Here is a 13,911-nt window from a genome sequence, read left to right as displayed (position 1 = left end):
GGGCCACGCCGGGAGGGGACAGGGCCATGGGGACACAAGTGGTGGCACCGTCCCCATCTGCTCCCTGTCCCCTCGGTGGCCGCCTTGTCCCCTCCCCCCTGTGTCCCCGCTGTCCCCTCCCCTTGTCCCCAACTCGAAGCCCCTTCTCCCAGGGTGCCACCCGTGTCCCTGGGGGGTGGCAGTGTCCCCGTCACGGGTGACATCTGGGGGTGGTGACATCCCCGTGGGTCACGGTGGCCCCCAGTGGTGTCCCTGGGGGTGGTGGTGGCACCACGGGTGTCCCAAGGATGATGGGGGTGTCCCCAGGAGGTGGCAGTGTCCCCAAGGGTGGTGGCAGTGTCCCCAGGAGGTGTTGGTGTCCCCAGGGATGATGGTGGTGTCCCCAAGGGTGGTGGCAATGTCCTCAGGAGGTGGTGGCAGTGTCCCCAGGAGGTGTCATTGTCCCCAGGAGCTGGCAGTGTCCCCAGGTGGTGGTGGCAGTGTCCCCAAGGATGATGGGGGTGTCCCCAAGGGTGGTGGCAGCGTCCCCAAGACTTAGTGTCCCCAGGAGGTGGTGGCAGTGTCCCCCAAGGATGATGGTGGGTGTCCCCAGGAGCTGGGAGTGTCCCCAAAACTTGATGTCCCCAGGAGGTGGTGGCATTGTCCCCAGGGAGCTGGCAGTGTCCCCAGGAGGTGGCAGTGTCCCCAGGAGGTGTCGGTGTCCCCAGGAGGTGGCAGTGTCCCCAAGACTTGGTGTCCCCAGGTGGCAGTGTCCTCAGGAGTGGTGGCTGTGTCCCCAGGTGGTGTTGGTGTCCCCAGGAGCTGGCAGTGTCCCCCCATCTTGGTGTCCCCAGGAGGTGTCGGTGTCCCCAGGGAAGTGGTGTCCCTGTGTCCAGTGGTGTCCCCAGGAGCTGGCAGTGTCCCCAGGAGGGTGGCAGTGTCCCCAAGACTTGGTGTCCCCAGGCAGTGGCATTGTCCCCAGGAGCTGGCATTGTCCCCAGGTGGTGTTGGTGTCCCCAGGAGCTGGCAGTGTCCCCAAATCTTGGTGTCCCCAGGAGCTGGCAGTGTCCTCAGGTGGTGTCCTGTCCCCAGGAGGTGTCGGTGTCCCCAGGCGGTGTCTGGCAGTGTCCCCAGGAGGTGGCATTGTCCCCAGGAGCTGGCAGTGTCCCCACATCTTGGTGTCCCCAGGAGGTGTCGGTGTCCCCAGGAAGTGGTGTCCCTGTGTCCAGTGGTGTCCCCAGGAGCTGGCAGTGTCCCCAGGAGGTGGCAGTGTCCCCAGGAGGTGTCCTGTCCCCAGGAGGTGTCATTGTCCCCAGGAGCTGGCAGTGTCCCCAGGTGGTGTTGGTGTCCCCAGGAGCTGGCAGTGTCCCCAAATCTTGGTGTCCCCAGGAAGTGGCAGTGTCCTCAGGTGGTGTCCTGTCCCCAGGAGGTGTCGGTGTCCCCAGGAGGTGTCGGTGTCCCCAGGAGGTGGCAGTGTCCCCAAATCTTGGTGTCCCCAGGAGGTGGTGTCCCTGTGTCCAGCGGTGTCCCCAGGCGGTGTTGGTGTCCCCAGGAGCTGGCAGTGTCCCCAGGAGCCGGCAGTGTCCCCAAGACTTGGTGTCCCCAGGCGGTGTCATTGTCCCGAGGCGGGTGTCGGAGTCCCCAGGTGGTGTCTGGCAGTGTCCCCAGGAGGTGGCATTGTCCCCAGGAGGTGGCGTTGTCCCCAGGATGCCATTCGGGGCGGTGCTGGCGCAGGTGGGGGGGTTGGGCCGGTTCCAGGTGCTGCAGACGGCGCTGCTGTCGGTGCCGATTCTGCTGATGGCGAGTCACAACCTGCTCCAAAACTTCACCGCCGCCGTCCCCCCCCACCGCTGTCACCTCCCCCGCGTCACCACCCCCCCCTCTCCGGGGGCCACCTCCGGCCTCCCCGGGACCACCCCGGCCCCGGCCGCGCCCGCCCCCGACGTCGCCTCGGCCGCCTCGAGGTCCCCCGGGGCCACCCTGGGGACGCCCGATGGCGCCCGGGGGTCTCCTGACGGTGCCCGGGGGTCTCCCGGTGGCGCCCGCCCCACGGGTGGCGCCCACGGCCTCGGTGGCGCCCGCGGTGTCTCCAATGACGCCGCCGCCTCCGCTGGCGTCTCGGGAGCTGGGGGTGGCACCTTGGAGTGGCCCAATGGCACCCTGGGGCCTCCCGATGGCACCCTGGGGTCCTGCCAGCGCTACGTGGCCTCGTCCCCGACCAATGGCAGCGGTGGCCCCCGGGCTACCGAGCCGTGTCAAGATGGCTGGGACTACGACCTCAGCGTCTACGTGGCCACCATTGTCAGCGAGGTGGGGACACGGGGGGACACGGGGGGGATAGGGGGGGACACGGGGGGGACACGGGGGGGACACGGGGGGACAACAGCACCCAGGGGACACCAAGGTGGAGGTGGGGATGAGGGGAGGTGGAGCCAATGGGGAGGTGGGGCCAATGGGGAGGGGGAATTATGGGGAGGTGGAGCCAATGGGAAGATGGAATTATGGGGGGATGGAATTATGGGAAGATGGAGCCAATGGGGAGAGGGAATCATGGGGAGGTGGAGGTGGGGAGATGGAATCATGGGGAGAGGGAATCATGGGAAGATGGAGCCATGCAGAGGTGGAGCCAATGGGGAGGTGGAGCCAATGGGGAGAGGGAATCATGAGGAGGTGGAGCCATGGGAAGATGGAATCATGGGAAGATGGGATCATGGGAAGATGGGATCATGGGGAGGGGGAATCATGAGGAGGTGGAGCCAATGGGGAGAGGGAATCATGGGGAGGTGGAGCCAATGGGGAGGTGGAGCCATGGGGAGGTGGAGTTATGGGAGGTGGAATCATGGGAAGATGGAATTATGGGAAGATGGAGCCAATGGGGAGGTGGAATCATGGGAAGATGGAATTATGGGAAGATGGAGCCAATGGGGAGGTGGAATCATGGGAAGAGGGAATCATGGGAAGATGGAGCCAATGGGGAGGTGGAGCCAATGGGGAGAGGGAATCATGAGGAGGTGGAGCCATGGGGAGAGGGAACCATGGGGAGATGGAGCCATGGGAAGATGGAGCCATGAGGAGATGGAATCATGGGAAGATGGAGCCATGGGGAGGTGGAACCATGGGGAGATGGAGCCAATGGGGAGGTGGAGCCATGGGGAGAGGGAACCATGGGGAGATGGAATTATGGGAAGATGGAGCCATGAGGTGATGGAATCATGGGAAGATGGAGCCATGGGGAGGTGGAGCCAATGGGGAGGTGGAGCCAATGGGGAGATGGAATCATGGGAAGATGGAGGTGGGGAGGTGGAGCCATGGGGAGAAGGGATTATGGGAAGATGGAATCATGGGAAGATGGAGCCATGGGGAGAGGGAACCATGAGGAGATGGAGCCAATGGGGAGGTGGAGCCAATGAGGTGATGGAATCATGGGAAGATGGAGCCATGGGGAGGTGGAGCCATGGGGAGAGGGAACCATGGGGAGATGGAGCCAATGGGTAGAGGGAATCACGGGAAGATGGAGCCATGAGGAGACGGAATCATGGGAAGATGGAGCCATGGGGCTGCTGGGAGCTCGGGGGCTGCTGGGGGTGCTGGGAAGGCTGCTGGGGGGAGGGAGGGAGGGCCTGGGTTGGCCTCACCTCCATCTTGTCCCCCCCAGTGGGACCTGGTGTGCAGCTACCGGCAGCTCCGGCAGATGGCTCAGTCCATCTACATGGCCGGGGTCCTGGTGGGTGCCCTGCTCCTGGGGGGCCTCTCCGACAAGTAAGAGCAGCAGAAGCCCCGCCCCCACCCCCTCCCACCGAGCCCCGCCTCCCCGTGCCTCAGTTTCCCCAGAGAGCTCGGTGCGGGCGGTGGTTGGTGGCAGCCGGCGTGTCCCCGCGGCAGGTTTGGGCGCAAGGCCCTCTTGATCTGGTCCTACCTGCAGCTGGGGGTGATGGGAACCTGCGCGGCCTTCGCCCCCAACTACGCGACCTACTGCGCCTTCCGATTCGCCGGCGGGATGGCCCTGTCGGGCTTCGGCCTCAGCATCACCTGCCTGGGTGAGGGGACACGGAGGGGACGGGCGGGGGGGCCTTGGGTGGAGGAGTCACCAGGGGAGTGGGTGGGGATGACCCAATGGGTGTGGAGGTCACCAGGGTCGTGGGTGGGGACAACCCCATGGATGGTGGGGACAACCTCATGGATTTGGGGACAACCTCATGGATGTTGGGAACAACCCCATGGATGTTGGGGACAACCCAATGGATGTTGGGGACAACCCAATGGATGTTGGGGACAACCCCATGGATGTTGGGGTCAACCCAATGGATGTTGGGGACAACCTGATGGACGTTGGGGACAACCCAAGGGGGGTGTGGAGGTCACCAGGGTCATGGATGGGGGGGACAACCCATTGAGCTTGGGTGGGGACAACCCCATGGACGTTGGGGACAACCCAATGGGGGTGTGGAGGTCACCAGGGTCGTGGGTGGGGTCAACCCAATGGATGTTGGGGACCACCTGATGGACCTTGGGGACAACCCAAAGGGGGTGTGGAGGTCACCAGGGTCATGGGTGGGGGGGACAACCCCATGGACGTTGAGGACAACCTGATGGATGTTGGGGACAACCCAATGGATGTTGGGGACAACCCAACGGGGGTGTGGAGGTCACCATGGTCATGGATGTTGGGGACAACCCAATGGATGTTGGGGACAACCCCATGGATGTTGGGGACAACCCAAGGGGGGTGTGGAGGTCACCAAGGTCATGGGTGGGGGGGACAACCCAATGGACATTGGGGACAACCTGATGGACGTTGGGGACAACCTGATGGACGTTGAGGACAACCCTATGGACCTTGGGGACAACCCAACGGGGGTGTGGAGGTCACCAGGGTCACGGGTGGGGACAACCCAATGGATGTTGGGGACAACCCAATGGATGTGGGGGACAACCCAATGGATGTGGGGGACAACCCAAGGGGGTGTGGAGGTCACCAGGGTCATGGACGTTGGGGACAACCCAATGGATGTTGGGGACAACCCAAGGGGGCTGGAGAGGTCACCAGGGTCATGGATGTGGGGGACAACCCAATGGGCGTGGGTGTGGAGGTCACCAGGGTCATGGGTGGGGACAACCCAATGGATGTTGGGGACAACCCCATGGACATTGGGGACAACCCAACAGGGGTGTGGAGGTCACCAGGGTCATGGGTGGGGACAACCCAATGGACATTGGGGACAACCTGATGGATGTTGGGGACAACCCAATGGACGTTGGGGACAGCCCAATGGACGTGGGTGTGGAGGTCACCAGGGTCATGGGTTGGGGGGACAACCCAATGGACGTTGGGGACAACCCAATGGATGTTGGGGACAACCCAATGGGGGTGTGGAGGTCACCAGGGTCATGGGTGGGGACAACCCAATGGACATTAGGGACAACCTGATGGACGCTGGGGACAACCCAATGGATGTTGGGGACAACCCAATGGGGGTGTGGAGGTCACCAGGGTCATGGACGTTGGGGACAACCCAATGGATGTTGGTGACAACCTGATGGACGTTGGGGACAACCCAAGGGGGGTGTGGAGGTCACCAGGGTCATGGATGGGGGGGCCACCCATTGAGCTTGGGTGGGGACAACCCCATGGATGTTGGGGACAACCTGATGGAAGTTGGGGACAACCTGATGGATGTGGGTGTGGAGGTCACCAGGGTCATGGGTGGGGTCAACCCAATGGGTGTTGGGGACAACCTGATGGACCTTGGGGACAACCCAAGGGGGGTGGAGAGGTCACCAGGGTCATGGATGGGGGGGACAACCCATTGAGCTTGGGTGGGGACAACCCCATGGACGTTGGGGACAACCCAATGGGGGTGTGGAGGTCACCAGGGTCATGGATGTTGGGGACAACCCGATGGACGCTGGGGACAACCCAATGGATGTTGGGGACAACCCAACGGGGGTGTGGAGGTCACCAAGATCATGGGTGGGGGGGACAACCCAATGGACGTTGGGGACAACCCCATGGACGTTGGGGACAACCCAATGGATGTTGGGGACAACCCCATGGACGTGGTTGTGGAGGTCACCAAGGTCATGGACGTTGGGGACAACCCCATGGATGTTGGGGACAACCCAACGGGGGTGTGGAGGTCACCAAGGTCATGGACGGTGGGGACAACCCCATGGACGTGACCACGCCCACGGAGAGGGCCACAACCATTGGTGCAGATGTCCCCAGCGGCCCCGGGTGGTGCCGCCCCCTCATCCCTCTGGCCGGGGCCATCACCGTGGCCCCTGAGGCCACCGAGGAGGCTTCTGGAGCGGTGGGGACGCCGTCCCAGCCGCGTCCCCACGGTCCCTTGCAGTGGTTGAGTGGATCCCCACGCCCCACCGCGCCGTCACCGTGGCCATCACCGGCTTCGCCTACACCCTGGGCCAGATCCTCCTGGCGGGCGTGGCCTACGCCGTCCCCCACTGGCGTTGGCTCCAGCTCACCGTGTCCCTCCCCTTCTTCTTCTTCTTCCTCTACTCCTGGTAGGACCTCAAGGAAAAGCCACCGGGGTTGGGGGGGAAGACCCGGAAGCTCCGGCCCTGCCTCAGTTTCCCTCGCTCCGTTGCCCCGCAGGTGGTTGGCGGAGTCGGCCCGGTGGTTGGTGCTTTCCGGGAAGGCCGAGAGGGCCGTGAAGGTTCTCCAGCAAGTGGCCAAGATCAACAAGAGGAAGGAGGAAGGGGAGAAGATCACGGTGGAGGTTTGGCGGCACCGCGGGGACTTCCCGGGAGGGCTCGGTTTGCCGAGATTTCCGGCCCCGGAAACCGCTCCCGTTTTTCCCTCTCCTCAGATTTTGAAGGAAAACATGAAGGGGGAGTTGGCGGGGTTGAAGTCCTCCTACGCCTTCTCCGACCTGGTCCGAACCCCCGTTATCCGCCACATCTTCTTCTGCCTCTCCGTGGTCTGGTGTGGAGGGGGGCGGGAAAATGGTGGGAAGGGAGGGGGAGGTGGGAAGATGGAGGATGGATGGGTGGGGGATGGGTGGGGGATGGATGGATGGATGGATGGATGGATGGAGGGATGGAGGGATGGAGGGATGGATGGAGGGATGGAGGGATGGAGGGATGGAGGGATGGAGGGATGGATGGAGGGAGGGATGATGGATCATGAATCATGGATGGATGGATGGAAAATGGATAATGGGTCATGGATGGAGATGATGGATGGATGGATGATGGTTGGATGGATGGATGGATGGAAAATGGATGGGGGATGGATGGATGGATGGATGGGGGATGGATGATGGATGGAGGGATGGATGGATGGATGGATGGATGGATGATGGATGGATGGATGATGGTTGGATCATGGATGGATCATGAATCATGGATGGATGGAAAATGGATGATGGATCATGGATGGAGATGATGGATGGATGGAAAATGGATGGAAAATGGATGGATGGATGATGGTTGGATCATGGATGGATCATGAATCATGGATGGATGATGGATGATGGATGATGGATGGATGGAAAATGGATGATGGATCGTGGATGGAGATGATGGATGGATGGATGATGGATGATGGAGGGATGGATGGTGGTTGGATCATGGATGGATCATGGATGGATGGATGGATGGATGGAAAATGGATGGAGGGATGATAGTTGGATCATGGATGGATCATGAATCATGGATGGAGATGATGGATGGATGATGAATCATGGATAGATGATGGATGAATGGATGATGGTTGGATGGATGATGGTTGGATCATGGATGGATCATGAATCATGGATGGATGATGGATGGATGGATGGATGGATGGATGGATGGATGGGTGGATGGAGGGAGGGATGATGGATGATGGATCATGGATGGAGATGATGGATGATGGATGGATGATAGTTGGATCATGGATGGATCATGAATCATGGATGGATGATGGATGATGGAGGGATGGATGGTGGTTGGATCATGGATGGATGATGAATCATGGATGGATGTTGGGTGGATGGAAAATGGATGATGGATCATGGATGGAGATGATGGTTGGGTCATGGATGGATGGATGGATCATGAATCATGGATAGATGATGGATGATGGGTGGATGGATGGAGGGATGGATGGTGGTTGGATCATGGATGGATGGATGGATGGAAAATGGATGATGGATGGATGGAGGGAGGGAGGGAGGGATGATGGATGATGGATCGTGGATGGAGATGGTGGATGGATCCATGGATGATGGATGGATGGATGGATGGATGATAGTTGGATCATGGATGGATCATGAATCATGGATGGATGATGGATGGATGGATGGATGATGGTTGGATGGAGGGAGGGATGGATGGTGGTTGGATCATGGATGGATGGATGGAGGGATGGATGGATGGATGGATGGATGGATGATGGATGGATGGATCATGGATGGATCATGGATAGATCATGAATCATGGATGGATGATGGATGGATGGATGGATCATGGCTGGATGATGGATGGCTGGATGATGGTTTGATCATGGATGGATGGATGATGGATGGATGGATGATGGCTGGATGATGGATCATGGCTGGCTGGATGATGGTTGGCTGGATGCACAAAGGGATCAGATGATTGGATGCCTGGACCTCTCTCCATGCTTCAGGAAGTTGGTCAGACAGAGGAACTCCTGGACATCCCCTCCCTGAGCCCCGTCCCACCTCCCTCTTCCCCTCTCTCCGAGCCCCGATTCCACCCCGGGGACACCTCCTGGAGGTGACACCACCTGGGCTTCCTCTTCCCCTGCTCCAGGTTCTCCATCAGCTTCTCCTACTACGGCCTGGCCATGGACCTGCAGAATTTTGGGGTCAGCATTTACCTCATCCAGGTGATTTTTGGAGCCGTTGACTTCCCGGCCAAAGTGGTGGTGACCATCTCCATCAGCTACCTGGGGCGCCGGGTGTCCCTGGTGGTCGCCCTCTTCCTGGCCGGCTTGGTCATCATTGCCAACATCTTTGTCCCCACAGGTGGGTGGCGGCTCCTCCCTCCCGCTCCCATCAGCCCCTGCTCCATCCTGCAGCCCCCCAGGGCTCTGCAGCTTCTCCTGATCCTGAAGGATCTCGCCATCCGTTCATCCATCCAACCATCCAACATTCCATGCATCCATCATCCATCCATCATCCATCCATCATCCATCCGTCCAACATTCCATCCATCCATCATCCATCATCCATCCAACATTCCATGCATCCATCCATCCAACATTCCATCCATCCATCATCCATCCATCATCCATCCATCATCCATCATCCATCCATCCATCATCCATCCATCCATCATCCATCCATCATCCATCATCCATCCATCCATCATCCATCCATCCATCATCCATCCATCCATCATCCATCCATCCATCCAACATTCCATGCATCCATCCATCCAACATTCCATCCATCCATCCATCCATCCAACATTCCATCCATCCATCCATCCATCCCTCCATCCATCCATCCATCCAACATTCCATCCATCCATCATCCATCCGTCCAACATTCCATCCATCCATCCATCCATCCATCATCCATCCATCCATCATCCATGCATCCATCCATCCATCATCCATCCCTCCATCCATCCAACCATCCAACATTCTATGCATCCATCATCCATCCATCCCTCCATCCATCCATCCATCCATCCATCCAACCATCCAACATTCCATCCATCCATCCATCCGTCACCCAACCATCATCTATCCATCCATGATCCATCCATGATCCATCATCCATCCATCCACCACCCATCCCCCCATCCATCCATCCAGCCATTCATCCAACATTCCATCCATGCATCCATCCATCCATCATCCATCATCCGTCACCCAACCATCACCCAGCCATCACCCAACCATCCAACATTCCATCCATCCATTTTCCCTCCATTTTCCATCCATCCATCACCTAACCATCCATCCATCCATCCATGATTCATGATCCATCCATCCATCCATCCATCCATCATCCAACCATCACTCAACCATCCATAATCCATCCATCCATCCATCCATCCATCCATTTTCCATCCATCCATCCATGATTCATGATCCATCCATGATCCAACCACCATCCATCCATCCGTCACCCAACCATCATCTATCCATCCATGATCCATCATCCATCATCCATCCACCACCCATCCCCCCATCCATCCATCCATCCATCCATCCATCCATCCATCCATCCATCCCTCATCCATCATCTGTCACCCAACCATCACCCAACCATCATCCATCCATCCATCCATCCATTTTCCCTCCATTTTCCATCCATCCATCATCTATCCATCCATCCATCCATCCATGATTCATGATCCATCCATGATCCAACCACCATCCATCCATCCATCCATCCATCCAACCATCATCCATCCATCCATCCATCATCCATTATCCATCCATTTTCCATCCATCCATCACCCAACTGTCATCCATCCATCCATGATCCATCCATCCATCCATCATCCAACCATCACCCAACCATCCATCCATCATCCATCCATCCATTTTCCATCCATCCCCCAACCATCCCCCAACCATCCCCCATCCCCCATCCATCCCTTCCCCCTTCCTCCCCGAGTTGACTCCTCCCCCTCCACCTCCGCCCCGCCCCTCGCCCCTCCCCCCAGATCTCCAGACGCTCCGCACCGCCTTGGCCGTCGTCGGCAAGGGTTGTCTCTCCGCCTCCTTCAACTGCGTCTTCCTCTACACCACCGAGCTCTACCCCACCCCCATCAGGTACCGCCCAACCCCCTCGGGGTGCCGAGACCCCGCCCCCCGTCACCCGTCCCGCCCAATCAGAGGGTCCCAGCCCGCCTCGCCCCCCCCCGCCAGGCAGACGGGGTTGGGTTTCGGGAGCACCATGGCGCGCGTCGGCGGGATCGTGGCGCCCTTGGTGAAGATGTTGGATGAGTATTACCCCTTCCTGCCCCCCACGGTCTACGGGGTGGCCCCGCTGGTGGCGGCCATGACAGCCGGGTTCCTGCCGGAAACGCTCAACATGCCGCTGCCCGACACCATCGAGGAGGTGGAGAGCAGGTGGGAGGGGGATGGGGGGATGGAAAAGGGAGGGGAAAGGGGTGGGGGGATGGAAAAGGGATGGATGGATGGATGGATGGATGGATGGATGGATGGATCATGGATGGGTGATGGATGGATGCATGGATGGATAGATGGATGGATGGATGGATGGAAAATGGATGGAAAATGGATGATGGATGATGGATGGATGGATGGATGGATGGATGGATGGATGGATGGATGGATGATGGATGATGGATGATGGATGGATGATGGAGGGATGGATGGAAAATGGATGGATGGATGGATGATGGATGGATCCATGGATGGATGGATGGTGGTTGGATCATGGATGGATCATGAATGGATGGATGGATGGGTGGATGGGTGATGGATGGATGGATGATGGTTGGATCATGGATGGATCATGAATCATGGATGGATGGATGGAAAATGGATGGATGGATGGATGGATGGATGATGGTTGGGTGATGGATGGATGGATGGATGGAAAATGGATGGAAAATGGATGATGGATGATGGATGGATGATGGTTGGATCATGGATGGATCATGAATCATGGATGGATGATGGATGGGGAATAGATGGAAAATGGATGGAAAATGGATGATGGATGGATGGATGGATGGATGGAGGGATGGATGGATGATGGTTGGAAGATGGATGGATGGAAAATGGATGGATGGATGATGGATGATGGTTGGATCATGAATGGATCGTGAATGGATGGATGGATGGATGGATGGAAAATGGATGATGGATGGATGATGGATGATGGATGGATGGATGGATCCTTGGATGGATGGATGATGGATGGATGGATGATGGATGGATGGATGGAGGATGGATGGATGGATGGATGGATGGATGGATGGATGATGGATGGATGGATGGATGGATGGATGGATGGATGGATGATGGATGGATGGATGGATGATGGATGGATCCTTGGATGGATGGATGATGGATGGATGGATGATGGATGGATGGATGGAGGATGGATGGATGGATGGATGGATGGATGGATGGATGGATGGATGATGGATGGATGGATGGATGGATGGATGGATGGATGGATGATGGATGGATGGATGGATGATGGATGGATGGATGATGGATGGATGGATGGATGATGGATGGATGGATGGATGGATGGATGGTGGTTGGATCATGAATGGATCGTGAATGGATGGATGGATGGATGGATGGAAAATGGATGATGGATGGATGATGGATGATGGATGGATGGATGGATCCTTGGATGGATGGATGATGGATGGATGGATGATGGATGGATGGATGGATGATGGATGGATGGATGATGGATGATGGATGGATGGATGGATCCTTGGATGGATGGATGATGGATGGATGGATGGATGATGGATGGATGGATGATGGATGGATGGATGGATGATGGATGGATGGATGGATGGATGGAAAATGGATGATGGATGGTTGGGTGATGGTTGGGTTATGGATGATGGATGGATGGAAAATGGATGGATGGTGGTTGGATCATGGATGGATCATGAATCATGGATGGATGGATGATGGATGGAAAATGGATGGATGGATGGTGGTTGGGTGATGGATGGATGGAGAATGGCTGATGGATGGATCCGTGGCTGATGGCTGGTGGTTGGATCATGGCTGGCTGGTTGGATAGATGGCAAATGGCTGGATGCTGGATAAGGGAAGGATGGTTGGATGGTGGATGGATGCTTGACCATTGATTGATGAGTCATTAATGAATGATTGATTAATGATTAATGAATGATTGATGAATGATTGATTAACGACTGATAATTGATGCCTGATTGATGACTGACCGACGGATGACGCCCACGCCAAGCCCCAAGAGGCAGCTCTCTTGTCAGAAGCCCAATTCTGATTGGCTCCACAACTTCCTGGACACCTCCCACCCTCCCGGTGGCTTCTCCACCCCCTCAGGCTCCTCCTCCTCCTCCTCCTCCTCCTCCAGGTCCAAGCAGAGGAAGATGGCCGACTCCAAGGAGAAGATTCCCCTCCGGCCCCAGGACACGGCCCCGCAGAAGGAGGCCTGAAGGACCCCGGGGTGGCCTCGGGGACAACACCCTGCACCCAGGGCCACCACCCATGGGTGCCCCGTGGCTGGTGACCTCCTGCTGTGGGGCGGGGGTTTGTCCTGAGGGGAATAAAGAAGCTCTGGTGGGGACGAGGCCTCGGGGTGTTGTCTCCAAGAAGGTGACACCAGGGTCACCTCCCGTGGGACGACTCCGAAGAACTCCCGTCCTGAGGCCACCTCCAGGAAGGTGGCACCTCCCAGGGTCACCTGCACCCAGGTGGCACCCACGAGCACCCTCTGGGGAGTCACCTTCCAGAAGGTGGCACCTCAGAACCCCCATCTTGGAGGTCACCACCCCACAACTTTGTCCCCAAGGCCACCTCTACTGAGATGTCACCCAATGGAGGCCATGATGCCACCCAAAAACCCCCCCACCCCATTTTTAACCCAAGAGAAGGGTCCCTCAGCCCCACAGAAGGGTGAGGAGCACCCCAAGGTCACCTCCACCCAGGTGGCACCCACGAGGACCTTCTGGGGAGTCACCTTCCAGAAGGTGGCACCTCAGAACCCCCATCTTGGAGGTCACCACCCCACAACTTTGTCCCCAAGGTCACCACAACTGAGATGGCACCCAAGACCCACCTGTTGGAGGCCAAGATGCCACCCAAAAACCCCCACCCAAATTTTATCCCAGTAGAAGGGTCCCTCAGCCCCACAAAAGGGTGAGGAGCATCCCCAAGGTCACCTCCACCCAGGTGGCACCCATGAGCACCTTGGAGGTCACCACCCCAGAACCTTGTCCCCGGGGCCACCTCTACTGAGA

General features: G+C 58.0%; 1 protein-coding gene and 1 long non-coding RNA gene across 3 annotated transcripts; both read left to right on the top strand.

Annotated features, from left to right (window-relative positions):
- Positions 1-212: 212 nt before the first annotated feature.
- On the top strand, positions 213-1,744 carry LOC139790941 (uncharacterized). Its single transcript, XR_011723740.1, has 4 exons — positions 213-276; positions 350-391; positions 1,299-1,397; positions 1,639-1,744. It is a non-coding gene; the product is annotated as an uncharacterized lncRNA (long non-coding RNA).
- A 337-nt stretch (positions 1,745-2,081) lies between these two features.
- Positions 2,082-13,238, top strand: LOC139790939 (solute carrier family 22 member 6-A-like). Of its 2 annotated transcripts, none has more exons than XM_071732712.1 (10): positions 2,082-2,289; positions 3,635-3,738; positions 3,862-4,016; positions 6,333-6,501; positions 6,593-6,716; positions 6,807-6,922; positions 8,758-8,972; positions 10,630-10,738; positions 10,835-11,038; positions 13,026-13,238. In XM_071732712.1, the coding sequence occupies exons 2-10, from the start codon at positions 3,671-3,673 to the stop codon at positions 13,105-13,107; spliced, it is 1,242 nt and encodes a 413-aa protein (XP_071588813.1). In that variant the 5' UTR covers positions 2,082-2,289; positions 3,635-3,670; the 3' UTR covers positions 13,108-13,238. The 2 variants fall into 2 exon arrangements, with proteins under 2 accessions (XP_071588813.1, XP_071588811.1); XM_071732710.1 differs by having other exon boundaries at positions 12,995-13,238.
- The last annotated feature ends 673 nt before the right edge of the window (positions 13,239-13,911 follow it).

Source organism: Heliangelus exortis, unplaced genomic scaffold (genome assembly GCF_036169615.1).
Source record: "Heliangelus exortis unplaced genomic scaffold, bHelExo1.hap1 Scaffold_68, whole genome shotgun sequence".
Classification (NCBI taxonomy): Eukaryota; Metazoa; Chordata; class Aves; order Apodiformes; family Trochilidae; genus Heliangelus; species Heliangelus exortis.
Note: the sequence above shows the minus strand (reverse complement) of the source record. Positions and strands in the feature narration are given on the sequence as shown.

What these genes read in the sequence shown, in the direction of transcription:
- LOC139790939 (XM_071732710.1), top strand. Translation starts at nt 3,671, where the DNA reads ATGGCTCAGTCCATCTACATGGCCGGGGTCCTGGTGGGTGCCCTGCTC. An exon ending in CCTCAGCATCACCTGCCTGG is followed by an intron (nt 4,017 to 6,332) that starts GTGAGGGGACAC and finishes GGTCCCTTGCAG; the next exon opens with TGGTTGAGTGGATCCCCACG. An exon ending in ATCGAGGAGGTGGAGAGCAG is followed by an intron (nt 11,039 to 12,994) that starts GTGGGAGGGGGA and finishes CCACCCCCTCAG; the next exon opens with GCTCCTCCTCCTCCTCCTCC.